Genomic DNA, 26,080 nt, shown 5'->3' on the forward strand with positions numbered 1-26,080 from the left:
CGCAACTTTAAACCGTAACACAGGCAGGAAGGAGCACGTCGCGTTTGTTGAAAAACATTTAATTTGCTTTGTGAAAGAGATTACAGTACACACTGATCCGTTTAGGCTAGAGGTCACCAATTAAAAAATAAATAACTGGCCATGTTAACACACACTCTCCCTGATTTCTCTCAACGGTTACTAAAAAGAGCAGAACTAGGAAGTTCATATTAGATCCTGTAAAAACTACTGCGGAAGAAAGAAAAATCTTTGTTATATTTTTTCTTTTTATTAAATATGAACACAACTTTAGATTCATAGTTACACAGAGAGGAGGGTAGTTTATGAGCTTGTACAGGATAATATTCCCTTCTTGTGAAGATGTTTTATATCAAAGTTGCTGATCAGGATTTATAATAGTTTCCCATTTAAGAAGAGAAAAACAAAAACAATGAAACAAAACAAAACCTTGCTTCTCCTGGACTTTGTGGGCAGTTTTTCAGCCCGGCTACTCTGGTCACAGTGTGATTATTAGACCTCTTTAGGCACTTGGAGAGGATGCGGTTCAGCTGCCGGAGCTTTCAACAGGTCACTTCCAGATTCCAGGATGGACTCCGCTCCTAATTTTTCTATTTTTCTTGTGATAACTCTATTGGGGGAAAAAAGTACTTATACATGAACCTCTCTGAAAGTGTGCTGTGTGAAAGAAGAGAAATCATGAAACAAAGTGTGAATTTAGTGGGGGGGACTGCTACAACAATCCTGGTGGCTCTGACTTTCCACCGGACGACTTCAGCTTTACAGGATATATTTTCCTCTCATAAGGAAATTAAACATTATTTAGGAAATTATATTTAGTAATAATAAGGCTAAATCATGAGTTAAAAACAAAGGCACCATTCTCCAGTTCCTATGGTAAGTGGTTTATTTTTGATGTTAGTTTTGGCACATTTTGGGGAAATGAAAAAATTCCTGCAGTGACTTTGGATTTGATCTAATTCAGTTTGATGGGCAGTCCTACTGTTTTCTATGTGTTCACATAGGAAATAAACCATGACACGTAGAAACGTTTCTCCTTTCAATCCTTTAAAAAAACACATCAGTATATATAGATACTCTTCTGAAAGTAAGCTGTTTTGGTCCTCTAATAAAATGTACAAAATATTACATCTTAGTTATGTTTTTTTTTTTTAAAGGAGACAAAATAAGAAGATTGTTTGTCACATGAAACAATCTTGATTAGTTTCTCAGGGAGTAAAAAGCGAAAAAAAGAAACGAGGCTCCCGTTTGTAAGTTATTCACATCTGTTGCCCCTTTGGGGAAAAACGACACATTCATATCATATGGGAACAACCCGTGGAGCTGCGCAGCTAGCGTAGGCAATCCCAGACACATAAGATGGTGTTTAAATCTCATAAGAACTACAAAACCCTCAGTTTGATTCAGCTTATAAAATGTTTCTTTCCCAACTTTATTTTAAATTTGATAAACTTGCACCAAAAAGAAAAGATGAATCCGTTTCCTGATGTTGTGGAGTTTGTATTTTTTTTTTTTTTGACATAAGGAGCTGAAGTGGCTTCAAGAAAACCTCCGTCTGCAGCCTTTCCCATATGATCCGAATGCGTCTGTCGTCGTCCGAAGGGGCAGAGTCAGCCTGGGGGCGGGGGTCAGAAGTACGGAACGGCGGTCAGTTTGTACCACTTGACCGTCTCTTTGCTGAGGTCAAAGTCTTTGAGCCTGAGCGTGATGCCGCCCAGGAAGTAGTTCTCGCGCAGCGACTCGGCGCTGAGCACGCTCAGCTGCAGCTCCCGCAGGCTGAGGGTTTCCTTGCTGTAGTTGCTGTACACCAGCTGGGGAGAGGAGACGAGCAGAAGTTAGAACAGAGACCATCCAAAAGGTCAGAGGAGGAGCTTCGTCCTCGAAGGCGGAGCTATGTCCACCCAGGCGTTTTGCACAGCTGAATGGTTGCCATGGAGATTAAAGGATTTCTCAAACATGCATGAAAACATCAAGGTGACGCTCCAGGTATGTTTTTGATGACTACAATATTACAACATGATGTAAAGCTAAAAAAAATAATTAAAAAAAAATTTTAAAAAGAGTCTATGTTACATAGTGCTGCCTCTTTAAAGTAGCTGCGTTTCCATTGACCGTAGGTTTGTGCAAATTGAAATGACAAAAAAATACATTAACTTAATGGAAACAGCAATTTTAAAAAAAGAACTAGTTTTTCGATTTAAAATGTTTTTGTGCTAGGATGAGGAGGTTGGTTTTCATATCAAAGTAGATATATTTCACTAAACAGAAACAGTTTTGTTCACATCATGAGACTCGTGTGACGTGAAAAAAAAGAAACTGTTTCTGTTCCAGTTTAGTAAAATACATCTATTTTGATATGGCTGGAAAACCAACCCCTCATCCTAGCACAAACACTTGGCCGGATGTTATTACTGGCGTAAACGCCAAAGAAGACGACAGGAAGTAGTTGGAGGATGATTGTTTTTTTTCTTCCAGAAAATGTGCAGAAGCAGAGTTCTCACTGTTCATAAAAAAAAGTCGGTCATTCCAACGTGGTGAATTTGTAAAATTGCTGGCTAGAAGATAAAGAGGTTTGTCGCACCAACGCCTGAACGCAAATGTCTTCGCTGATGGTTGATAGATGAACACTGGAGCCATGTCTGAATTATGAATATCTCATGTGAGATTTTTATCAATTTTTGTCCTGAATAAGCTTATTTGTGATTAATCTAGATTTCTTATTTAGTGGAAACACTGCAATATTGCAAGATTGTGCTTTGTTTTTTTTTTGACATTAGCGGAATATTGCTAAACTTTTGTGCACATTTGTAATGGAAATGCAGCTTCCATTACAGCACACAGATGGTGTGTTTCCTCACCATCTCGTTGAAGGTGGGGTTCCTGGTTTTCCTGGAGATCTTTGTCTTGCGTTTTGAAGTCTTGTGAGGATCAGGAAGCAGGTAGGTTTTTACGTACGGGTTCGGATCCGTTCCGTCTTCAGAAACCTACAAAAAGTAGGGAGGACAATACAGTTCAGTTCAAATGTTTACATACAGTCACATTGATAAATGTTTCCTTAGTGGGGAGATGTTAACACGGTTTCTGCAGGCTGCACAAACTAAAATTTAAGACTTTTTAAGACCATTTAAAAACCATTGTGAATGAAATTTAAGACATATAAAGTGACAATAGTGCTGGAAAAAAGACCCCCCCCCCCCCCCGGAAACTAAAACTGTGAAATTTCTGGGGTCTTTTTGCATTACGTTTAGCTATTTATCACGCTTTTTGCAGAAAAAGCTACCTAGCGTTTTTTGTGTAAGTGTATCTTTGTAAATTGGTTAGATGTATTTGCCACAGGCCGATTTATTTTGCCAACCCATATAATGTTAGACTCACACTTTAGTTATATAATTATGTTTATTGGTCCGCTAGCTATCATTTTTTTTACGTCTATCTTGCAACTGTCAGTCACAACCATAGTCATAATAAATAATTATTATATCTATGCAGCCAAATGCAGGTAAGTTTACACTTAGCCCTGATCTACATAAAAAAACAGACATATACACCTGGACAAAACGGCTCTCAGCATGTGTTTTTCAAAGTTTGTATTTACCAAGTCTCGGATGTGCATGACCATGATGAACAGAGTGCTGTTTCTGTACGAGATGGAAAGCTTCACTTCTCCTTCCACCCGACCAGAGGTTGGACTCAGCAGAGGCTCTGAGATGGCACAACACCACACATCAAACCCAGAAACATTACTGCTGACACCTCACCACTGGGACCGTCACACACCAGATGCAGCAGGAACGAAAAGAAATGCTTGGAAGATTATTGATTTTCAAAGTAGACAGACTAATGACGAAGAACAAAGAGTCGTACGGAAAGTGAAACCGGGCGAAAACGTCTGTGGAATTCCAGACATGCGAGGAAGGTGTGGGAAGAGGACAGGTTTTTACCAGGTGGATTGGGTGTGGTGTCTAAGCCCTCCGTTTTCTCATCGCGAGCAATTGGATGGAAGAAAGTGTAGATCAGGTCACACTATATATGAAAAAAAGTAAACGGGTCATTCAGAAAGTTTAAATCTTGATAGTGAGGGGGACTAAAAGTGAGGCTGTTCATGTCAGCACCTGGGCCACTTCTGTGGAGCTCCTCATCAGGTTGTGGACGTAACTGTTGAGCTCCAGTTTCCTCTTGGCTGCCACCTCCTTAATGTGGGTGCGACCAAGAACCATCTTGTTTGGAAAACTACAGAATTAAAAAAAATCCAAAAAAATCATCAAATTCTGATGGTTAATTCTGCTAGATTTAATTACTAATCTTCCAAACAGAAGGAAGGCCTCTTTAAGGTGGGAGTTGGTATAAACTAATATAGAGTTACATACATCTGAGGGGTTACAGCAAAACAAGTTTCGGCAGGTCAAATTTAAGACTTTTAAAGGCATTTTTAATGCCACCTTGAATGAAATTTAAGACCAAAATCTATAAATTTATGGGATGGTTAGAAGATTCGGCTCTTTTACAGTCAAGCACAGCAACGACGACAACATTTTTAGTGTTTGTGGCTCTTGGCAGCAGCTTTGTGCTTTTCTCGCTGCATGTACCACTGTCCGGTAGTATCTAGCTTAAAAGTTTTTTGAACAGAACTCACCTAGCCTTCTATGGGTTAAAAAAAATCTAATAATACCATCAGGACTTTTTCCCTCTCAACATTATTAATTGAAATTCATCAAGACGACGATGAATCAAAATTCTTATGATAAGAAATTTTTCATGAGAAATGATATGATAAGCCAGTTTAGAAAAAGAAAAGTTTGGAGCCAGGATTACGGATAACAGCTACTAAAACATTGGTTAAATGGCGTTTATGAACTCAGCTGAAGACTTTGGCCTATTTGAAGTCTGTGACGGTTGATATAAACTAATATGCTAATCTAACCGATCATCTGACTAGAAACATCATCACAGTTTTCTGTCTGGAAGCTACACTGAATGAACCTGTGGAGACTCAAAGGGGCTAGTGAAGGTGAAATGTTACCCCGGCAGCTTCCAGAGCGGGAACACAATGGTCAGTTTGTTGTGGAGCTCCTGAAACTCGTCGAACGTGCGGAAGACAAACTGAGCCTCGTTTTGGCCTTCCCTCATAATCCTCACCACGTAGGTCTGCCCAGACAGGACGGAAACACACAGGGGCTTTAAGACAGTCACCATACGACACGGAGCAGAGACGGCATCGAGCGGCGTCGGTAGGGGCTCACGTAGTGCTTGTCCGGGTTGTATCTCTTCTGGAAGGAGAAGATGGTGGCGTGGACGATGCGCCCGTCCTGCTTCATGGTGTACGTCTTGGGCGAGAAGGACATGATGGGCTCGTCGTTGGCAGGAAGGCCGGAGAATCGTAACTGGGCGAGGTTGTGGATGAAAAAGTTGAATTTGGTGGCTATGCTTCCCAGGCTGGACTCGATCAGTCTGCGGCGGGGAGGAGAGAAGACGGAGGAAATCAAAGAGATTTAAGACTGAGGTGAAAACTGACAACAAAAGCTCTTAAAATAACTAAAATTAACACTCCTAAAATATGATTTTGTTCAAAAGATCTAGTTTTAGACCAATATGTGTTGAATGTTTTCTGTTGAAACAGGTGCTACTCAGTCTCTGGGGCTGTGTGTTATAAGCCTGGCGGGCCACCAGGCTTTACTTACATTAATACTTGTATGTTAGTACAAGTTAATGTACTGATAATGACATAATAATGCAAGTTTGTCTTCTCAAAGACCAACACTTAACACTGGAACTGGAAGATATTCAGGATATCCAAAATAAAACAATGAAAAACAATAAATACTACAGAAATAAAAGCCACACACAACCAAAATCATAAATAAAACGGATTATCTATGAAAATTGTTCTTCAAGAAATATTAACTCATAGTTCATTTTAATTTATCAAGCAATTTTTTTGATTAATTGTTGATTAACTTGTGACAGGCTTATCAGTCTCTTTCGTAACTTTCTTGTGCCACCTGGTGGCGTGTGACATTATAGAAATAATTCCTTTTGACCAACACTTTCCACATAATACTACTTCAAAGTATGAACATTTTATAATTTAAAGTATTTATTTTATTTTAAGGTTCGTTCTGCACCTGAGAGCAGGTTACCGTGACTACCTCGTAAAGAAGATGGTGGCCTCAGCATCGGTGTTGTGAGGCTGCAAGGCGTCAAACACGTACTTCAGGTCCTGTGAGCCCGTCAGAACCGGCAGCCCCGATGACATCATCTGCAACAAACACAACTCATGTAAAGAGACAAAGACACCAAACGCGTTTAACGCAGTGTTTTTTAGTTATTTATTTTTAAAACTATTGAACAATTCGTTACTGGGTATATTCTTGCATTGTCAGGGTGAATATTTTAACATAAGTTTAAGTGTTCAATTATGCTTCTTTACCAACTTTAGCTAAAGATATTAGCCATGGCTAATGAAACATCCCAGTATTTTAGCCATAGCTGCTTTCGCGAGGCCTCACCAAGGACAGTAGATGGAGGAAAAGTCCGGAGTTCTTGCGGATGAGGTTGTAGGCTTGGCAGCACAGGTCTACGAACAGCTGGAAGCGACTGGTGGGACGCTCCCCTCCGTTGATGACGTACGCCATGTCGGAGGTCAAAACAAATGGGGCTCGGTCCCTGATGAGACAAAAAGAAGGGAGGCATGAAAATGGGTGGAAGTAGCCGATACCTGGTGAATTTGATTAGATTTACTTATTTATTTATTTCAAACAGGTTTGTGAAAGGTTTAATAAGTACATCCTCCATATGTTTGCGAATTTTCCACAATTTCAATTTGATTTGCTTGATCTTAAATATAGTTGTTTTTTTTTAAATAGGACATCTGTGCCATACTTTGTACCTCTCTTTCTCTACATTTCTGAAAAATAAAAGAAAGTGGGGACGTTTTTTTTTGTCTAAACACTAAATCATAAATGCTGACGAGGATTTTTTTTTTTAAACCAAAAAAAGAGGACATAAAAAAAAAGACATGTGAAAGCGCTAAGTGTGTGGATGTTGCCGTTAAGAAGCAGGTCATGCCTGAAACATCTATTAATCATGCAACAGCAGCTTCTGCTACATTTCAAACTTGCTAACCTAAACACCAGAAACATAGCTACTATGAGTGCTGGGGCATAGCTGCATAATAATCAGAGGTGTATGATTATCAAATTATAATAATTTGAAATAAAATAGTAAACTATATTATTAGTCTTTAAATGTGCATTGAATGATAAAAAAGTTACCAAAAGGTGATCTAGATTTGTATAAATTGTCATCTTTCCTTTTTTTAAAAATAGAAAACTAGTTTGAAACTGAACAAATTCATGTTCTATGTGATAATTTGGGATTCTCATTCAAATTTTACGGATGTTCTTGGAAAAACACAGATGACGCTTTTTTCTACCTTTGTCCTCACCACCATATGAAGCGAAAACGCAAACAGTTTGGGTGAAATCAGCTGGTACATGACCTTTTATCCGCTCTGATAACACAGCAATAAATCCAAAACCACGACAGTCATCAACATCCTGTTCCACCCTTTACAGAAAAAACCTAAATCCCTCAATCACAGATAGCGAGCCAAAGCCCGTTTTATCTGACAGGCAACAGCAACAGTTTACAGCGACTTATCTGATAATAACCTTCTAAAGCTGCCAAACATCTGGGCGTGGCCCAGGAATTTGCCAAAGTCTATGTGAAACATGTGACCGGTGGAGCGCAGCATGATGTTGTCGTTGTGGCGATCACAGATGCCGAGGACGTAGGTCGCAACGCAGCAACCGGCGCAGGAGTAGATAAAGTTCTCAGATGCCTGCAAAGATTTAAAAAAAAAAAAAAACAAGTTGAATATCAAAAAGGAAAAAGTTTGAACCATGACTTTTTCACAAAAAAATGGCTTACTTACTTTATCCCAAAGAGAAATACATAAACTCAGAAAGTGGAACTAAATTATGGCTTTAAAGCTTAGTTTGCCAAAATGATTAATCGGATCAATTGTGATTAATCGACTAATTGTTAACCGAGTATACAGACTCGGTATACAAAAAGGCCAATTATTATTAAAAGAAACACAGAGAACACTAATTAGGTCAAAACTGCTCTAAAATATGCACATTTTACATTTAGCATAAAAAACACACAACCTTTTTTGTCTTTAAATATGTTCTTCCCACAACTCCTTTGTAAAAAGATAAATCTCATACTAAGCACCTTTTCCTGCCCAATTATTAATCAGTTGGTCAAAAAAATTAATCACCAGATCAGCCCTACTCTGTATTAATGTTAAATCAAGCAGAAAGGGCTGAGCTTTTTACGTGTTGATGGTAGACGTAGTGTCTTTAGCTGTAAATTTGCTACAATTGAGTCAATGTTTATTGCATGTTAAGGCAATATAATATTTATTTTCTTGTTTAATTGAATTACTTATTTACATTTTTTGTATGTATCCCCAATATTACACAAAATAAGTGGTAAAATGAAAACCCTGCAGAATGTGCCATTTTTATTTCTGATTAATCGTCAGAATAATGTATTAGTAAAATAATCATGAGTTTAGTCTCACACTTTCTACTTTTTAACAAAGTGAAACAGCTCTAATGTTAGAGGATTCCTTTCCATAAATGGATGAATAAGTGAATGAATGCATGCAGCACTAACAGTGAGTTTAGGAGGAAGTTTCTTTAATCTTCCTAAAGTTATTGTCAGCATTTCTTGTGCGTACCTTCTCATATTCATCCTCAGCAGGGTTGTACTTGCGCAGCCACTCAGCCAGAGGTTTGTCCTTAAAGGATCCGGTAACGCCATATTCTACCTGAATCTTTCTGAGGGTGTCAGAGAAAGGCACCAGCTCCACCATACCTTAAAAAACAAAACAAAACACAAAAAAAACAAGATATCTTTTTAAAAAACAGTGCAAACAAATTAAGAGAGATGCTTACAGGGGCTGGAAAAGCTGCTGTGGACCTCAAATATCGCAATGTTTATGGTTTTCTCTAAAAGTGTGAGCGCTTTGGTTGAAATCTGACGTGCGTCACCTTTATCCTGGCCGGTGGAGATGCATTTGAAGTTGACAATGCGGAGGTCCAGCCCCTCCTGCAGCCAGATGCGGTCCATAATGCGAATCATCTGAAGAGCCAGCATGTCCTGCCTCAAGTCTTCTCCCACCTGATTCAGAAACGGAGCAAACGAGAGGTCAAAAACAAAAGCATTCTGATAATGATAACATTGTTGAACTTAATTTAAGCCACCAGGGGGCGCAGAGGTGAATGGAGAAGCCAGGAAAGCAGTTTGTTTCAACTACTGCAGGATTTTGGTGACAGATGCATGTCAGTGTTTAAAATCTAAACCAATTTAAATTTCTCCAAAACTATGTTTGACTTGTCTGCTGTTGTTCATGAAGCTGTTTGTTCATTTGTGTTTTCCTTCACAGAACTGGATATGCTTTAGGATATGAACTGACATTAGTATGCTAGCTCCCACTAAATACCGTGTTGTTGAAGTGATTTAGCATTAGCGCAACAAATGTTTATGATTATTGCTCTAGGGTCTTTAGCTAGCTGTGCCCACCACTGAAACATGACAGCTTGTAAGACAGCCTGCAAGGCGCTGTGAGCTGACTGCATGGTAATAATGTTCCATTGTTGGTGTGTTTGTGTATGAGTGTGTGTAGGCGGATAACGGACCTTAAACATAACATTGATTTCCTCTCCTAATGGATCTGCATTGACCAATGCCAGCTTAAGGGGAACTGCGTTGGAGTTGAAGAAAGAACAGGCCTGCAAACAAGCAGAAGTATGTTTTCTAATGACTTTTGCAGGATAAACACGTTAAACATTATTAGAGAAAAGAGATTAAGTATTTTCATCACAGTCTTGAAAGAAGAACAGAGATTTAGATTTCAGTGGATGTCAATTTTATGCATCCAGCAGAAAATTTTGTCCACCTCCTAACTTTTAGAAAAACATGTAAAAAAAAAAAAAACACAACACAGTTTAACCACCACTATATAAATATGATCATAAAACAAAAGTCTCTGCACAAAAGTTTAGCTCAATAAATGTAATCTTTTCTATATATTTATTTATATGAATCAATCTATGAGAGAAAATAATTAAGTCTTACACTGATTTAACAATATTGTTAATGTATATTTCCATAAAAATGTATTTTGTAATTACTGAGAAAGGGGCAGGTTACACAAGCTTTTTTCCTTTTCCTGCTCTCTCTCCACTCGTGTACAGAAATGTGTTATAATAGAACATGTTGTGAATCAACGATAATATTAGTTAAATCAAGTATCTAAGCCGATTGATATTGATAGTCAATGTGTTTTGGAGGAAAAGCCAGTCGTTTCATAACCTACCTTGACGTTTAGCTCCTTAGCTACCAGACTCGGATTCAGGGGAAGTCGGCAGCTGTTTCTCTGGAAAAAGTTCTGAATGTTTTCAAGGCCTTCCTGCAGCGCCACCTGAACGCACACAGTAACACAATATCTAAATCTAAAAGGAATCGCCTATAACTTGATGCCATGTAACACACAGAGACACAAGAAAATAAAACAAACTAAAAATCAGACTGACCTGTCTGGTGGATCCCCCGGCCTGTCTGACCCTCTCGGCGACCGTTCCCAGCAGAGTGGCCAGGTGAGTCTGCTTTTCCAGCTCTGCCCTCAGTTTGCTCCCACAAAGACACAGCAAGGCACCCAGGACCTGCTCATAGCGCCGCCCCCAGGTAGAGTCCTGCACTGCATCTTTGAGTAGCCTGCAGCAATCAACATGAATCCACCATTTAAAGAAGCCCCCAAAAACAGGCTTCAAAGTAAGCCTCCTCAACCCAGAGTTTGGTAGTAACTAGTTACATTTGCTCAGTTTACTTGAGCTGTACGTTTTACTTTTACATGAGTAGTTTTATTATGAAGTATCGCTACTCTTACTGGAGTAAAATTTCTGGATCCTCTAGTCACTGTGAGTAACTTCACTGAATGAAGAGCAGAGATGTTTTAACCAAACGTTCACCACAAACAGACACACATCTGCAGTTTTCGCTACAGCTTCATAAGTTTTATGTTGAAAGAATTAGTTTTAAAAAATCTTTTGTAATAATGTTATTTATATGAATTATTTTGATTTCTAAAATACTAATATTTCCAGATAACGTGATGATGGAATTTTTAAATATCAAATGACTGATGTTTCTATCAGTACTTGATTAGACTTTTTACCAAATACTTTTTTACCCTTATTCGAGTCATTTCTTGGACCACTGCTTTTTAATTTTACCAGAGTAAAAATATGTTGAAGTATTGATTACTTCAGGACAATTTTTGAATACTCTACCCCTTTCTGATTAAGACCTGGTGCAACTCAGTGTTTCTGCAGACTCACCAGTACAGGTAGTGGGCAATGTTGATGTTTCCTTGAGCTCTGGAGAGCAGGAACAGGACCAGAGCGTTGTTTAGGTGACACTCAAACTTTATTGCCTTAAGGAGAGCACAGATGACATTTTGAGTTTAAAATTTAAGCATAAAAACTTTAGGAAATCAGTTAAAAAACATAATTTTTTTTAACACAAATTCAGCTAGTTCAGCTCTACCTGAACTAGCTGTGGCAGGTAGTCGGCGAGTTCGTCATCACTGCTCTTCTCAATCCAGCTTACAGCCACACTTCTCACTTCGGTATCTGCAAACCTACACAAACAGACGTAACAGACGTAACACATTTAGCGTTTTCAGTTTGCCACAGAGATTAAAACTTGACTGCATCCAGGAAAGCAGAATCATGAGCAGCGTTTCCATTAACCGTAAAAATTGCTCAAATCGAAACGACGAGAAGATAAATTTGAGTAATGGAAGCACGACAATTTTGAAAAAAAGTCAAGTTGTTTTGAAAAATATTCTTGCACTACGACGAGGTGCTTTTTTCTGTCGTACCACCAAAACACTTTTCTCGCATCGCAGGAGCCTCATGATGAAATGGTGGATGTTACTAAAGGTGAAAACAACAAAGATGACAGGAAGTGGCAGGACGATGATGATTTTTTTTGTTGCTGTCGTTTGTTTTCAGACAATGTGCAGCTGGGTCCACCAGACGTCTGGTTGTACAGTTCATAAAACGTCCCAAAGTGTTGAATCCATAACTCTTCTGTAAAATTGCCGACTACAATTTCCCCAAAACACCGCCTACGTAGCTGCTCACAAAGAGGCGGGGCTTGTTATGCCAAGGCCTGAATAAAACACCGATGTCTTCTCTGTTTGGCTGGTTGATGATGAGCGCTAGCACCATGACTGAATTATCAAAAAAATCACATGTAACCGTCTACATCCGTCGCTGACATGATTTTTAATGACCTATGTAAACATACTTATTCATGTGTGATTTCAATTTAATAGAAATGCAGCAATTTTGCACCATTAGTGGAATCTAGACAAAGGTTTTTGCACATTTTAATGAAAATGCAGCTGTATTTTCATTAAACACTTTTTTTTTGCTCTACAAAAAAAAAAAAAATGAAGAGCATTCTAGGGTGCAGGTATGGAATGTGTTTTATAGTGCGTACTTTGTGTCCAGTAACTCCAGTGCAGTGACTAGGGGCAGTGAGGGCCAGCGGTGCAGCAGGGAGTGGATGTGAGCCATGCTGGCCCAGTCCCAGCTGGGCGCGCTGGCCAGCACTTTGGGGAGGCTGCTGGGGTGGTACCGACGGCAGTGGAGCCGGTGGTCCCACAGGACCTGGTGGTCGGAGCGCTTCAACCTGCAGGAGGAAACAATTCACTTTGCATTTAAATAACCGATTGAGAATGTTGCAGTATCTACAATTTTAGGTTTTAAACAAAAAGTGGCAAGTGTGAAATCATGAGACACATTTACAAAATAAAATTTAAAAAAAATCACACCACATAAAAACAGATAGTGGTAAATCATATTTATGCTTTGAATTATTTTTAATTTTAACTTGAAGTTGAATTACTTTTGTAAATAGATAAACACAAGTCATCTGTATTTATTTCTGTAGCATTCTGCTCGAGAACGTCAGTGCTGAATTTAGTCCATCTATTTTTATTTAATACCAAAGTCTTAGCAGGCAGGCACTTATAAGCAGCAACTGAGACTGAGAACTATTTGGTTATTATTTCTCTGATACGCAAGTGGTACCCAGACTTGGTAACCTTTATCAAAATTATTCATTTTGTCAATAACTATCAATAGTTATTTATAGCCATACCAAATCCTTTTTGTTGTTCAATAACTCAAAAACATCCAGAGAACGCCACACACAATTTAAAGTGGCAGAATTATCTTCTAGGTAATCTCGTAGCACAGTCAAATAACTGTTACCTTCAGTTGTAAAATGCTTTATTTATCAATTATGGCTTAAATTAAAACTTGGTGAAATTGGGCCTCTGTGACTTTAAAAAGCTCCTGCTCTTTTTGAAACTCCGCCTTCAGGAAGTCATCACAAGCTCAGCAGCAGCTTATCTGATGCTCACTTCCACCAGTTGTTTGCTAATTGCTGCTGGCTAGTCTGGAGGAGCTGAGTGAGAGAGGGCTGCTCTGTAAGGCGGTAACTTGAAAACTGCATCCCCAAGAAGGAGCTGAGCCTCCAAGGCGGTGCTGCACAGCTAAATGGTTGCCATGGAGATTAAAGGAGATTAAAGGATTTCTCAAACATGCATGAAAGAGTCAAGGCAACACTGGAGGCATGTATTAGATGAGGGATTAACATTATAACATGACATAAAGCTAAGAAAAACCTTGATTTTAGATGATACTGCCCCATTAATAGTATCTTTAGGCCTCACATGTTAACAACGAAATAATATCAGTGATTTTATGTGATGTTATTCATGCAGATCAACATTACTTACTCTTGAGAACAGAAGAGGGCGCTGGTAAACAAATTTGCTGAAACTGTTAATTTCCGTTTTCACATAGAAAAAAAAATAGAAAGATTCTTTTACCCAAAATTGGAGGCTCGGCTGCAGATTTTCTCCAGCTTCCGCCTCAGGTCCGGGTCCAGCTCTTCCAGTGTGTGGGGCTCGGGGCTGGGGGCCTCCTTAGGTCCAACATATAAAACATCCACCCCTGATTTAGGGAAGTCCACCTGATGGCAGAGACAAGACCAGAACTGGGATCAGTTTATGCTCTCGGTGGAAACCAACTGAATAATATAAAAATAAAAAGATCCTTGCTGGATCTACTGGTTTTGAATTATTGTCATGTTTCAAAGTCCAATTTTACTACAGCTCTCATTTTTACAAATTGGCTCACATTTTCCTCAAACATCTTCTGATAAACACTAAACATCACTGTGGATGACATTTCCACCATGTATCACATTTGTATGAGGTGGTTTTTAATTGGTCACTGTATTTGATCTCTACTTTTTAAGACCTTTGTGAACTAAATTTAAGACCTGTATTGTGACAAAAAAAAATCACAAAATACAAAATTGGATATTTTATTTGTGATCTCTTTTGAACAGAACAAATGTGAACATTTACCTATGAAAAATGTGAAAAGGGCTATCTAGCTAGTTAGCAACAGTACATTATCAGCTAGTTAGCGGTAGCCTCAAACCTACTTAAACATTCACCTGACAGAAAGGCGCCAAGAGAAGAATATATTAATAGAATGTGATAAAATAGTCCAGCCAGGAGCAAATTTAAGGCCTAACATATTTCAGGCTAACCTACATTTCAAGACATTTTAAGGCCTTAATTTCAGACACATGCATTTAAGACTTTTTAAGGATGCGTGAAAACCCTGAAAACATGTCCTCTGTTAAGCTGTCCAAATAAATAAACTTTAGATTAATCTGTTCAACAACATAATTCCAGAAGTTCAGGAGTTTGTCTATATTTTCTCTGGTAAACTTGAGGAGCAACTGTTTCATCACTGTGACATGCTTGTGTGTAATTCTAGCCATTTAAAGTGGAAATACATATGAATCTGTCCTAATTTATTCCTTACTGGAAACTATATCTTACTGAAATAGTTTTTTAAAAAGTATTGTCTTTGTTTACCTATATTACTCGAGCATCTCAGAAGTGTTTAAGCATATATAAAACATTAACGATATGTTAGGAAAAACTCTCAGGCTGTAATAATTTTCCCACATGCCTGTATCTGATACTCCCATCAAACTGACCTGTAATATGATCCTTTCTGCAGGAACCTTCTTGCGGCTACCTGTAGCGCCAGCAGCTCCTTGAGCAGACGTCCACAGACACAAGAACCTCGTGTCTCGTGCAAGAACTCTGTTAAACACAGAAGTTAACATAAGCTAAAAAAAAAAAAAAACTAAACCCAAAGATAATTTACTCTTAATGGTGAAAAGATACCATTAAGAATACATTCTCTATTTAAACCCTTTAAAGCAAGTGAGATCATTCCTTCTCCTCACCGTCTGAAGTCAAACAGGGGCATAGAGACTTTGCCTAAAAACTCTGGGGCTTTCCGCTGTTTGTTGGAATCTGGCGAGCCACTGGCGTTCTGGTTCAGGACCCCAAACAGACTCAGACTCAGCGTGGACTCCAGAGGGAGCACGGCTACGGCGATGGGGAAAATGATCCTAGGAAGGACAAGGCGGCGTCATTAAAAGGTAAAAGGACCGCAGTAGGTCAGTGAAAACTGAAGAATATAAGAGAGGACTTACAGTTCGTCCCATTTGATGTGATAGAAAAAGCTTTTATATGTGCCCACTCTCTTGGAATGGACCGGCTTGAACAGGTTCTTCCCATTGTGGGTGAGGGAGCACATCAGGAAGTACTTCTCATAGCTGGAACGAGACAACAAACGATGGTGGTGTGAAATATTCCATCTATGACTAACTACCATGTAGAAGAGGTTGAATCAACTAAAAGGTTTTGATAGAAAGATGTTTTGTCTCATTGATGACAGCAGCTGTGGGCAGGTTGCTGGGGAAAAAAAGGCCTAGAAAGAACTCCTTCAGGGCGATATTTTCAAAGTGAAGCTTAGAAACCTTTTAACGCAGTGCGCTGCTCAAAGGGAACTTGGAGAGATATTGTACCTGCCCACTTAGACCAGAGTGGTTTAATCAGACTAATTTTAACCAGCAAAACTCCCCTGGGGCTGAGTATGCCTATTCTCTACACCATTAGGGACGATGGCGCATTTGAAGAAAGAGACGAATCAGATTATGAGTTGAACAACAACAACATGCTGGGTTTTTTTTTGTTTTTGTTAAAGAAATTGATTCTGGGGAGATACTACTTTTCTTAACATTTGGTCTTTTCTCAGAGACCAAAGGGACAAAAACAGCTTTGACTTCCTCATGAAAAACCACTTTATCTGTTGTTTTTCTTCTAAGTAGGCAGTGTACAACCCACAGCGTTATCACCGTCTTAAAAAAAAATATAGGATTTGATTGATTCATTCCAGACATTGACACTAGGAAGAATCTTTGCATTCATACATGTAAGCATACATAAACGGATACGCATATGCATACTCACACACACAATTGAAAATATGTTAAAATAAACTCTTGTAAATAAATTTATACCAATCAATACTTCTACTTTAACGGAATGCACATAAGAATAAATATGTAAAATAACTATATGCCCAGTATGGACACATCTATCCATACATACATAGGCATCTAGGTATGTTTACATAACAGAGAGGTTATAATGGGGTAGAGTAGTTGAGACTTAAAGATTAACACAATATTTTGTTGTATTACTGATATAACGATGAAAAGATAAGAAATATTAATTATTTCTTTTTTTATTGTATTTTACTGTATGACTACAGTGAGACAATGTGTCACAGCAATTATAGTCCCACAAAAACAAATGCTGCTCTTGAAAAACATTCCTATTTGTAACACACTTTTTCAGCAGTCACATAAAATCTAATTTATATCTTAAAACTGAATATTGTAACTGCATTTAATCAAGTTATTGATATTTATAGATCCTTCCTTTGAACAAATAGTGGAGAAGACAGTAAAGCTATTTGTCTCAATAGTACCGGCTGCTTCGAGGTTTTTAAATATAATTTAGTGGAATTTATCATGACAATGATGAATCAAAATTACTATCACAATAAGAAAGTTATTACGATAAAGGATAAACGATACAATAAATGACCTCGTCTAGTGTAGACCAATGAACCAGACTGAAGCCTTTTGTCTCTCAGTCTCTGGTAGAGACAGACACTCGAGAAAAAAAAAAAAAAGTAATGCAAAGGGAAATTATCACGCTCGTTTTAATTTATCATGTGAACAATTGATTTATCGCCTGATGTGTCAGGGATAGCACCTCTAATCATAATCTTTCTTTATTAGGAACGGCTTGAATAATCGTCCACTGTGAAGTATTTCCCGGCACCAGTCACGGCCGCAGCTGTGTGAGATGTGGCCTGATTAATCCCAAGAGAATAAACAGGCAGTAAGTGCTTCTATCTGTATACACTTCAAATTCAACAGCCTGTACTGTAACTTTAACTCTGCACCGTCTTAACTAACAGAACATATTAATATTTCCAGATGCGAGGCAATAACATCCAAGATGAAGTGTTCTGGTTTCCACGGGTCCAAAAATAAACTCGCTTTAATTAGTGACAGATCCCCACATGCAACCGTGGAGGGGAGGAAAAAAAAAAAACAAAAAAAAAAACGCGGGAGGAAATCAGATGCACGTTTACGCCACAACAAGCTTGCTCCGCTGCTCCGTGCCATCTGCGCTGGCAGCTCCCTTGCTACTCGCAAGCTGGCAATGTGGCACGGTGAACAGATGGATGACACACGAGCCACAACAATGCTAAACACTTCAACCTCAGTGAGGCGCCGTTATAGTAGCGCCACAACAGATACGAGCTACTGCTGCTGCTGTTGCTCGGCCGCACAGGGGGAGAGGAGAGAGTTAGATTTTATTTTTTTCTTTTTACGCATTTTTGGAATGGCTGTCACAGGAAGCAAATATGCGGCCATATTTGCTTCCTGCCTTAAAATAGTTGTAGTAAGGGGTTGCTGCGCGCTGGAGTTGTAGCGGTTTGTCTTTTAATGAAAACAACTGAAAGCTAAGAAGCAAATGACAGAAATGACAGCATAAGAAGATGAAATAGTTTTAAAAAAACTTTGCAATTTCTTTAAAGTGATTCCATTAAAATAGTTACTGCTCCTACAATTCCTGTTATTTTATATTAAGTTGTCTAAGTCTCAACTGAGCTTTTTACAAATAAAGGGGAAGAAATCTGTTATTTTCCGGGACCGCAGCGGGATCCTTGTCACTGATCCTGGTCACTGCTGTGAAACAGAGCTGTGAATGGAAAATTTGGATCAGATCTGCTTCACACACGCACACACACACACCCACACACACCCACACACACACGCATGCACACTCAGGAGACAACAGACCATGTCTGGTGTGAAACGAGACACCAGCATGGAAAAATAAGACACAAGGAGCAACACCAGATCTCTTTGTTGAGTAAAAGAGATCCAGGTATGCTACTGTGAAGGCACAGCTCGACAGAACAGGCTGTAATTTTATAGGATCGCCGCAACAGAACATGGAGCTTTTTACCAAATGCTCACCAACTAAATCATTTACAAACCTAAATATTTTACTGAAACTTCTGTCATTTGCTGCTCATTTCCTCTTTTGTGGTAGGGCTGGATGATATGATTAAAAAATATATCACATTATAAACGTTGCATTGATAATTAGCGATTATTTTTTTTGTTTTAAATATCTGAAATACTGCCAAACTGGTGGCAGGACCTCTCCTGTTTTATTCACAGTTTTTTACACTGTTTTATTTTTTTGAAGCAGTTATGGAGCAAAACCTGAAACTGCTTCTGCGCAAGTTACTTCATAGGTTGTTGCTAGATAACCAATGAAGATATCTGCATGTGATCCAAACTTGTGCCCATTAGAAAAGTCCCAAGAGAAAAATAAACTGCACAGAATATATTAGGTTAAAAAGTCCTGCTGTCTGAAAATTTAAGATCTGTGATTAACAATTTAAGGCCAACTTACAAAGACTTTTTAAGGACTTAATTTTAGATACACGAATGTAAGATTTTTTTAAGGATGCGCGGACACCCTGAGTTAATCACCGATCACCCAAAATAAAGGAGCTCGATGTATCGGTGCATCCCTCATTTATATATCAAGGTCATGCGAGTTTCAGCATTTATGTTTGCCTTGATCCTATTCAGCGTTGTTGCTGTGTGTTTTACCTGCTGACCCAGTGGCCTGGGATGCCATGCAGCGCAAACAGAGTAAACTGCAGGTGGTCTGTGGTGCCAGAAGCTTCTTTGCTGCCCCTCCCCTCTCCGGCTCCACCATCGTCCGCAGACTGAGCCAAGGCGGAAAAGCTGAAGGACGGCGACGGCGGGCAGAAGGAGCGCAGGTAGAGCTTGACCAGGTCATGGACGGCCTTCGTTAGTAAGGCCATGCTCTCCTCCACAGGACTGGAGCCACCTGTTGACCGGGGCAGGTATTGCGTCAGTGCGTGATTTTAATCACATATGGATAAAAACGTAAAAGATGATAGACCTTGCAAAAGTATTTATACGCCTTTAGCTTTAGTCTTTTTTTTTTGTACATCTCAGGCTGATTATTAAGTGTTCAGGAGTTTTAATAAATCAAAGCATGATATTAAATATTTAAAACATGTGAAAACATGATGAAATAAATGTTGTAATTGTAATGTGACAACATAAAAAGCCTCAAAAAGTATGATTTTGTTTGTGCAAGGCTAAATATGTTAATTTTTACTGGAGTGAACAATTGCGACTGATAAGCAGATGAAGGTTATGTGTGACTGTATGTATGCATATCACTTACTAGTTGATGACTGACCAGGTGAAGTTGACCCCAACTAGAAAGCAATGCATGCTGGTCTTAGAAAATGACATGATCTCATCTCAACACCAACCAACCACCAAATGTGTTAGCGCAGGCGCCGACGGGGAGCCCACCTTGGGCGAGCGCGTCCTGGCTAGGTTGACAGAGTGGCGGAGTCTCTTGATGGCTTCCGTGACGGACTGCGTCTCCACCTCGTCCAGGGCGCAGCACAGGTTCTTCACGGTCTGCACCACCCGCTCCACGGTCTTGTACTGGGTACTCTGGGCACAAAAGATGGAGCAAAAAAAAAACCCCGGAAGGTCTGAATTGGTTTTTTGTTCTGATTCAAAAGGAGCTTTAAAATAAGCAAGTTTGGAGAAAAAAACAGCAGGATTTATTCTGGTTCATTTTAAAAAATATATGTTCTAGCCACTTCTATTTTTCCTTTTCTCGTGTTTTTATACAATATAAAGTTCTAAAAATTTATATTTATAGTTATCTATTTTTCTCTCTGGTTTTAAATGCTATGCAACTGGAAGGACTTTTGCTCTTTTTTATTTTAGACAGTTATAATGCAAAACCGTGGCTTAAAAGTGACGTTTTTACAACTGTGAGAAACCGATTAGCATCTAAAGCTAAAATAATATCTAAACTAACACAGAACAGAACTCAAAGAGCAGAGAGCGAAAGGAGGAAGTTCAGACTACCAATGATATCCCCTACTCCAACATCTCTCTGCTCAGCTTTCAACAGGACGATCTTAATTACCACAGTACAGTAAACCCTCGTTTTCCGCGGGGGTTGCGTCCCGAAAAGAACCCGTGATAGGTGAAATCCGTGAAGTAGTTACCATTATATTTTACAATTATTATACAGCATAATTAAATACTCTACATTGAAACCAAAAACCAAAACCTGTTTTCAGGCCCAAGCATTTTTTAAACAAATATAACGCTTTCTTACAAATCACTACAGTAAAATAATCATTTTAATCATCAATACGAAGTACAGTAGGACAAATTGTGACTCGCGTATTTCTCTGTTCCTCTAACTGTGACGCTGCGGCCTGACTCCGCTCTCTAGTGGCTTTTTCTTCTGAAGCCTGTGGTGCAGGTGTGTTTTTTCGAGATAGTACCGATAGTTATAGATATTTGTTGTCGCTCATTTTATCTTCTGGGCAAAAACATTTACCAAAATTTGCCAAGCTGTATTACGTATATTGAAATACCGTAATGTTATTGGCACACAGGTAGAGAAGAAGGGCGGAGACTGTTTAGTTAATCAGGACGCAAAACACACTGTGAAAAAAAACTGCACAAAAAAATCTGCGAAGCAGCGAGGCAGTGAAAGGTGAACCGCGTTACAGCGAGGGTTCACTGTATTTAGCTTCCCTTTGGCATAAATAAAAGTACTTTAGATCTGAATTCAATAAGTAAGAAAAATCCTGCTATTTTGTTTCATAATGTTTTGTGGGACAAAACAGGTTTGAATTCCTCGCTTTTCGCTTCAGACTCAAACAGGGACAACATGTACCTCATTTTCTAAGCAGATGTTGACCTGATTGTGGTATCCCTCCAAATAGTCAGCAAAACCTTGTCTGCAAAAAGACAAAGGTGATTAACTTTAAGCAGCTTTACACATTTACTTCCCGACCAACGAGTGACTCTTACCGGGTGATGTTCTCCCTAAAAGGCCTATCAACATGGCTGAGATATTTGTCAAGGTTGAGTCGAGAACCGTCATCTTCTGCCTACGGTGAGAGAAAATAAATATTAAATCACAGATAATTAGGGTCGTAATTTCACCAAAATGTATATTGGTAGCTTATCAGTGGGACGAGTTTGTAACTATCTTACTTAACTTGTGAAGAGTAACTTACACTTCGCGCCAGGTCCCTCCTCATGGTTGAGTGAGAGAGCAGCTGTAAGGTGATCTCGTTCTCCCACTTCCGGCAGTTCTGGATGTACTCATGGCTGCCTAGGCTGTGTTTACTGTGGAACAGGGCGGCAGACACCCAGTGTTAGAGATAACACAATCTTAGAGATCCAAAGTAACATTATGGATTGACTAACAAGAGGAACAGAGTCAACTACGTTAGCTTGGCTCATCTCCACTGTGACGTCATTTGATTAGACTGTAGAAAAGCTTCAATATTAGATTTTACTGTTATGGACATGAATTAAATTACACCTTCAAGGGCAAAAATAATCCAAACCAGAGTATAGTTTCCCTTTGAACTTCACTTTCAAAAAGTTAAGAAATGACGTATGTCCTGAGTACACTCCGAGTAGCCTTGTTGGGTTTCCATTACAAATGTGTGCAAAACTTTGAAGTTCCACTAATGTAAAACTAACAAACAAAAAAAAAAAAACAATTTCACAATTGCGGTGTTTTCATTAAGTATGAAATGTAATTAAAATCACACGTGAATAAGTTTGTTTACGTGATAAGTCTCCAAAAAATGTGCCGTGCAATCATCCTCCAACAGCTTCCTGTCTTCTTCACTATTTCTGCCAGTAGTAATATCCGGTTGTTAATCACGTGACTTGTGTAATGTAAAAGAAAAAAGTGTGTCCATTGCAGTCTTGAGAAATACACTAATTTTGATATGGCAGAAAGGCCACCTCATCCTAGCGCAAAAAGGTTTAATCAAAAAATGTGAAAATGTTTTATCAGAATTACCGAGTTTCCGTTAGGCAAGTTTATTTTCACAACTCCAGTTTGCGTCGTGCCAGCTGTGAGATACCAGAACTTGATCATATTTTGGCTGATCAATGACTTTGAGATTCGTACAACTTTTTTAAAAGCAAAATGTGAGAATTTTAAACCCTATTTGGCATTCAGTCATCCTTAGAATTAGAGAGGCAGGGAAACTGCAACATATAGAGAGGTCTTATGCTGCCTTCAGCAGTTCTCAAAAAATATACAAAAAGATTTGATTGTAATTATTATTCTTCATGAGGGCGTTGGAGGACATGTTGGGAACTCCCAGTATGAGCTCAGGAATTCTGATCTAGAAACCACATTATACGTAACTTCAAGTGTTTTCCTGGTCCCAGTTTGAAAACCAAATGGATTTGCTGGTTGATATGATCCGTGACCAGACTAACTGCTTTAGCTAAAAAGTTTAGATTAACGATGTTTCTGGTTGCTTTTCACTTTGCACTTTCAAACACACGTACATTAAAAAGAGACTGTACAGTACTGCGTGTTTGTGTCAGAAACATAAGGTACAGATTGCCAGACTAAGCTTTACATGCGAGATGGACATTTTTGTTTTGGAGGTGAGAAACCTCAAACTTTCCTACTTTGAATGTTAACTTCTAGGGAGCTTTTGCTTAATATTTCCACATCTGAAAATGTTCAACTTCAGAGGAAACATGGACCCTATCTATAAACCTAAGTTGCATTTCCAATAGAAAGGATTTTTTATGTTAGTTTTTAATGACAACAACCACCTGACGAAGTCCAAGGTTCTGTTTTACTACGGTTTTAAAACGTCTGTCAAGACTATACTGAGGACATAAGTGTTGGAAACAGCTTGAGAATCACCGTTACACATTGAAAACAGATTCCTATAGAGAAATCTTAACTCTATTATAGACAACCATAAAATGGAATACATGCTTTACCAACAAATATAGTTAAACTTTCCTCTTGTCTCATCTCCACGAACCGAACATTGTATATCGTCTCATCTCATGAGCTAGACTGCACTCCTACTCACTACATTATTTACTCAGAAGTCTATATAAAGTGCAAAGACCAAAACAGTGTTGAAAGGGTTGGTGTGATAATGATTGTCATTTAAATAATGATAATTAAGTAGCTGAAAATGGCTGACGAAACTTTAAACGTCTTATTTGTAAGTCTTTACGGTTTTGTGATAATTGTTGCTAATAGTATTAATGTAATATTTGTAGCATACAACTTTGAACACAGTTCAGTGGACGGTGGTCAATAAGTGCTGGTAAGGAGAGCAGCAGTTCCCATGAATTTCATATTTTAAGCGTTGGAGGAGGTTAAAAGTAGAAATATAAAAACATCCACCATTCCTATTTGTGTAGGACGTGGGGGGATGCCAAGATAAGAGCGACACAGTAAGAGAAAGATGGAGAAAAAAAAAAGAGAGGACATAAAAAAAAAAAAAGTTCCTTAAATCTCCATGGGAGGAGAGCGCTTTCTTGGGCTGCCGGACGTGTTACGGCTTCGGAAATACTCACTTCTGCAGCACTTCCTCCCGACCGCACACTTTGAGCAAATAGCTGGAGAAGTCCACCTGATCCAGGTCATCGTGAACCCAGCACAGCGTCTGACTGATCAGCAGCTCCACTGGAGAATTCACTGCAGAGGGAAAACAGGAATCCACATAAGGAGAGTGGGACAGGGGTGAAGTTCTTATAAACTTACGGATATCTCAACATCATCGTATCCAACACCAATACTGCAAAGGACAGTTTGAACCGCAATAAATATCACCTGTTAATTTTAAGATTAACATTTGTTGAAATTTGTTTAATACAGTCCAAAATGTTTTTTAGAGGGTATTAAGAAGCTCTGGTTACGTCAGCAAAAAGGTACAACCACGTTTTAGGAACGCACCGATCCGCTTTTTTCCACTTGCGTTACCGATACCTGAGGTTTGGTATCAGCTGATACCGATCCGATGCAGAAAAACAGTGCTGAGTTGATTTAAATATACCTTAAATCTTTCTTTTGTTTTTTTGTTTTGTTTTTTAAACAGAGTCAAAACGTACTGATTTACACATTTATTTGATAACGCTGCACCAGTACAGCACACTTAAATACACCAATAGCTTCACAAGTTTGGTCAAACATGTAAAAATAACTTTAATTTGTTTAGTCAGTGCAATCAAGGGTAAAACAGCCAATGAAAAATAAATAGAGAAACTGAAACAGACACATCAGTTTAATTCTAGGATTTGTGCCCTGAGGGACGTCATGTTTTATTATTTATTTCGCATTATATTTAGAATTTGGAGGACGGTCTATTTTTAACCAAGGTAGTCACCCTATTGTTTTTGTCAGTTTATGATTGATTTTACATTGGCTAATACACTCCTAAATGCACTGGCTGAAAAAATTAAAGTTGTTTTTACATGTGACGTAGCTTGTGAAGCTATTGGTGTATTTAAGAGTTCTGTACTGTTGCAGAGTTATCAAATTAATTTGTATTTCAGTACATTTATGTCTCTTTGTTTATTTTTTTTTTATAGAAACATTTTAAGTCAATGCAGCACTGTTTTTCTGTATCAGAAAAACATCTGATGCTAAACATTAGATATGGATATCAGCAGTGAAAAAAGTGGATCGGTGCATCCTCAACCACCTCTCCCAGTTTTGAATTTCAAATCAGGTTTTATTGGACAAGTACTTTCAATTAAAAACAACTAGGATCTGCAATAAACAGACATTTCACCAGAATGCCTGTAATCACACTGACTGGGAGGGATGAGAGGTCAGTGACCATCCTGGGTGCAGCAATGTAACCCGACACGCTTGCAGATTACCCTGCTGCTAATCCACTTCGTCAGACGTGGAGTACACACAAACACGGCAGAGAGAGAGATGGAAGCATTTCGGCTCTGGACTCGGCATCGACGAGCAGCGGAGACCACCTCTGACTCCAGCAACAACAGAACGCCACCCTTCAGAGGAATGGTGCTGCCAACACCGCTCCTGCAACGTGAGGCCGTGCCTGACTCTGCTAGAGTTCACAGAGAAGTGTTTTTGTGATTTAGCGAGAAATTTCCTGTCTCTCATTGTGTTAATTTTTCACACATGGGAGCTAGGGAGCAGCGCTGGCTGAGTCACAAAGGCATGAACATTTTAACATAGATGAAAACAAACAAACAAAAAAAACAATACATTGGCTAAATCAGGAGTAATTTATTCCACAGAATGTGGAATAAATCAACCACTGTAGCTGTTTAATAACCAATGAAACAACTGGCTTGACGGAGTTCAGATCCAGTTTCATGAGGCAGCTAACGAGAGGGCGAGTGAAGCCAGAAGTCACTCGTCACTTTGTAAATCTACAAGGCAAACATTGTAAAGATGTGAAAAAGGATGGCTGTAATTCCACTGTGACACAAAGCAAACAAAGATTTCTGCTTCTGGAGCAGCTCCTACACCCAAACACAGATGTTCAGACAGATGGAGGCAGACCTGAGCTGAAGGACCACAATAATG

At 38.9% G+C, this 26,080-nt stretch overlaps 1 protein-coding gene across 2 annotated transcripts in view; it reads right to left on the reverse strand.

The window, feature by feature from the left end:
* Nucleotides 1–246: 246 nt before the first annotated feature.
* Nucleotides 247–26,080, reverse strand: part of pik3c2a (phosphatidylinositol-4-phosphate 3-kinase, catalytic subunit type 2 alpha) — a 48,720-nt gene continuing 22,886 nt past the window's right edge. The window contains exons 4-32 of one of the 2 annotated variants that reach the window (XM_028038087.1): nucleotides 24,091–24,211; nucleotides 21,747–21,858; nucleotides 21,538–21,617; nucleotides 21,401–21,464; nucleotides 20,002–20,148; nucleotides 19,868–19,901; nucleotides 19,258–19,501; nucleotides 15,697–15,819; nucleotides 15,445–15,612; nucleotides 15,190–15,298; nucleotides 14,000–14,142; nucleotides 12,601–12,792; nucleotides 11,638–11,731; nucleotides 11,430–11,524; nucleotides 10,626–10,806; nucleotides 10,409–10,513; nucleotides 9,729–9,821; nucleotides 9,081–9,210; nucleotides 8,768–8,904; nucleotides 7,689–7,858; nucleotides 6,525–6,681; nucleotides 6,165–6,274; nucleotides 5,259–5,466; nucleotides 5,039–5,163; nucleotides 4,131–4,248; nucleotides 3,960–4,041; nucleotides 3,614–3,720; nucleotides 2,877–3,002; nucleotides 247–1,829 (exon numbers count right to left, since the gene is read on the reverse strand). In XM_028038087.1, the coding sequence (XP_027893888.1) occupies nucleotides 1,647–1,829; nucleotides 2,877–3,002; nucleotides 3,614–3,720; nucleotides 3,960–4,041; nucleotides 4,131–4,248; nucleotides 5,039–5,163; nucleotides 5,259–5,466; nucleotides 6,165–6,274; nucleotides 6,525–6,681; nucleotides 7,689–7,858; nucleotides 8,768–8,904; nucleotides 9,081–9,210; nucleotides 9,729–9,821; nucleotides 10,409–10,513; nucleotides 10,626–10,806; nucleotides 11,430–11,524; nucleotides 11,638–11,731; nucleotides 12,601–12,792; nucleotides 14,000–14,142; nucleotides 15,190–15,298; nucleotides 15,445–15,612; nucleotides 15,697–15,819; nucleotides 19,258–19,501; nucleotides 19,868–19,901; nucleotides 20,002–20,148; nucleotides 21,401–21,464; nucleotides 21,538–21,617; nucleotides 21,747–21,858; nucleotides 24,091–24,211 (3,758 nt within the window). In that variant the 3' untranslated portion in view covers nucleotides 247–1,646. The remainder of the gene's footprint in view (nucleotides 1,830–2,876; nucleotides 3,003–3,613; nucleotides 3,721–3,959; nucleotides 4,042–4,130; nucleotides 4,249–5,038; nucleotides 5,164–5,258; nucleotides 5,467–6,164; nucleotides 6,275–6,524; nucleotides 6,682–7,688; nucleotides 7,859–8,767; nucleotides 8,905–9,080; nucleotides 9,211–9,728; nucleotides 9,822–10,408; nucleotides 10,514–10,625; nucleotides 10,807–11,429; nucleotides 11,525–11,637; nucleotides 11,732–12,600; nucleotides 12,793–13,999; nucleotides 14,143–15,189; nucleotides 15,299–15,444; nucleotides 15,613–15,696; nucleotides 15,820–19,257; nucleotides 19,502–19,867; nucleotides 19,902–20,001; nucleotides 20,149–21,400; nucleotides 21,465–21,537; nucleotides 21,618–21,746; nucleotides 21,859–24,090; nucleotides 24,212–26,080) is intronic. The other variant, XM_028038079.1, reaches the window with a different exon arrangement.

This window comes from Xiphophorus couchianus, chromosome 2 (assembly GCF_001444195.1).
Source record: "Xiphophorus couchianus chromosome 2, X_couchianus-1.0, whole genome shotgun sequence".
Taxonomy (NCBI): Eukaryota; Metazoa; Chordata; class Actinopteri; order Cyprinodontiformes; family Poeciliidae; genus Xiphophorus; species Xiphophorus couchianus.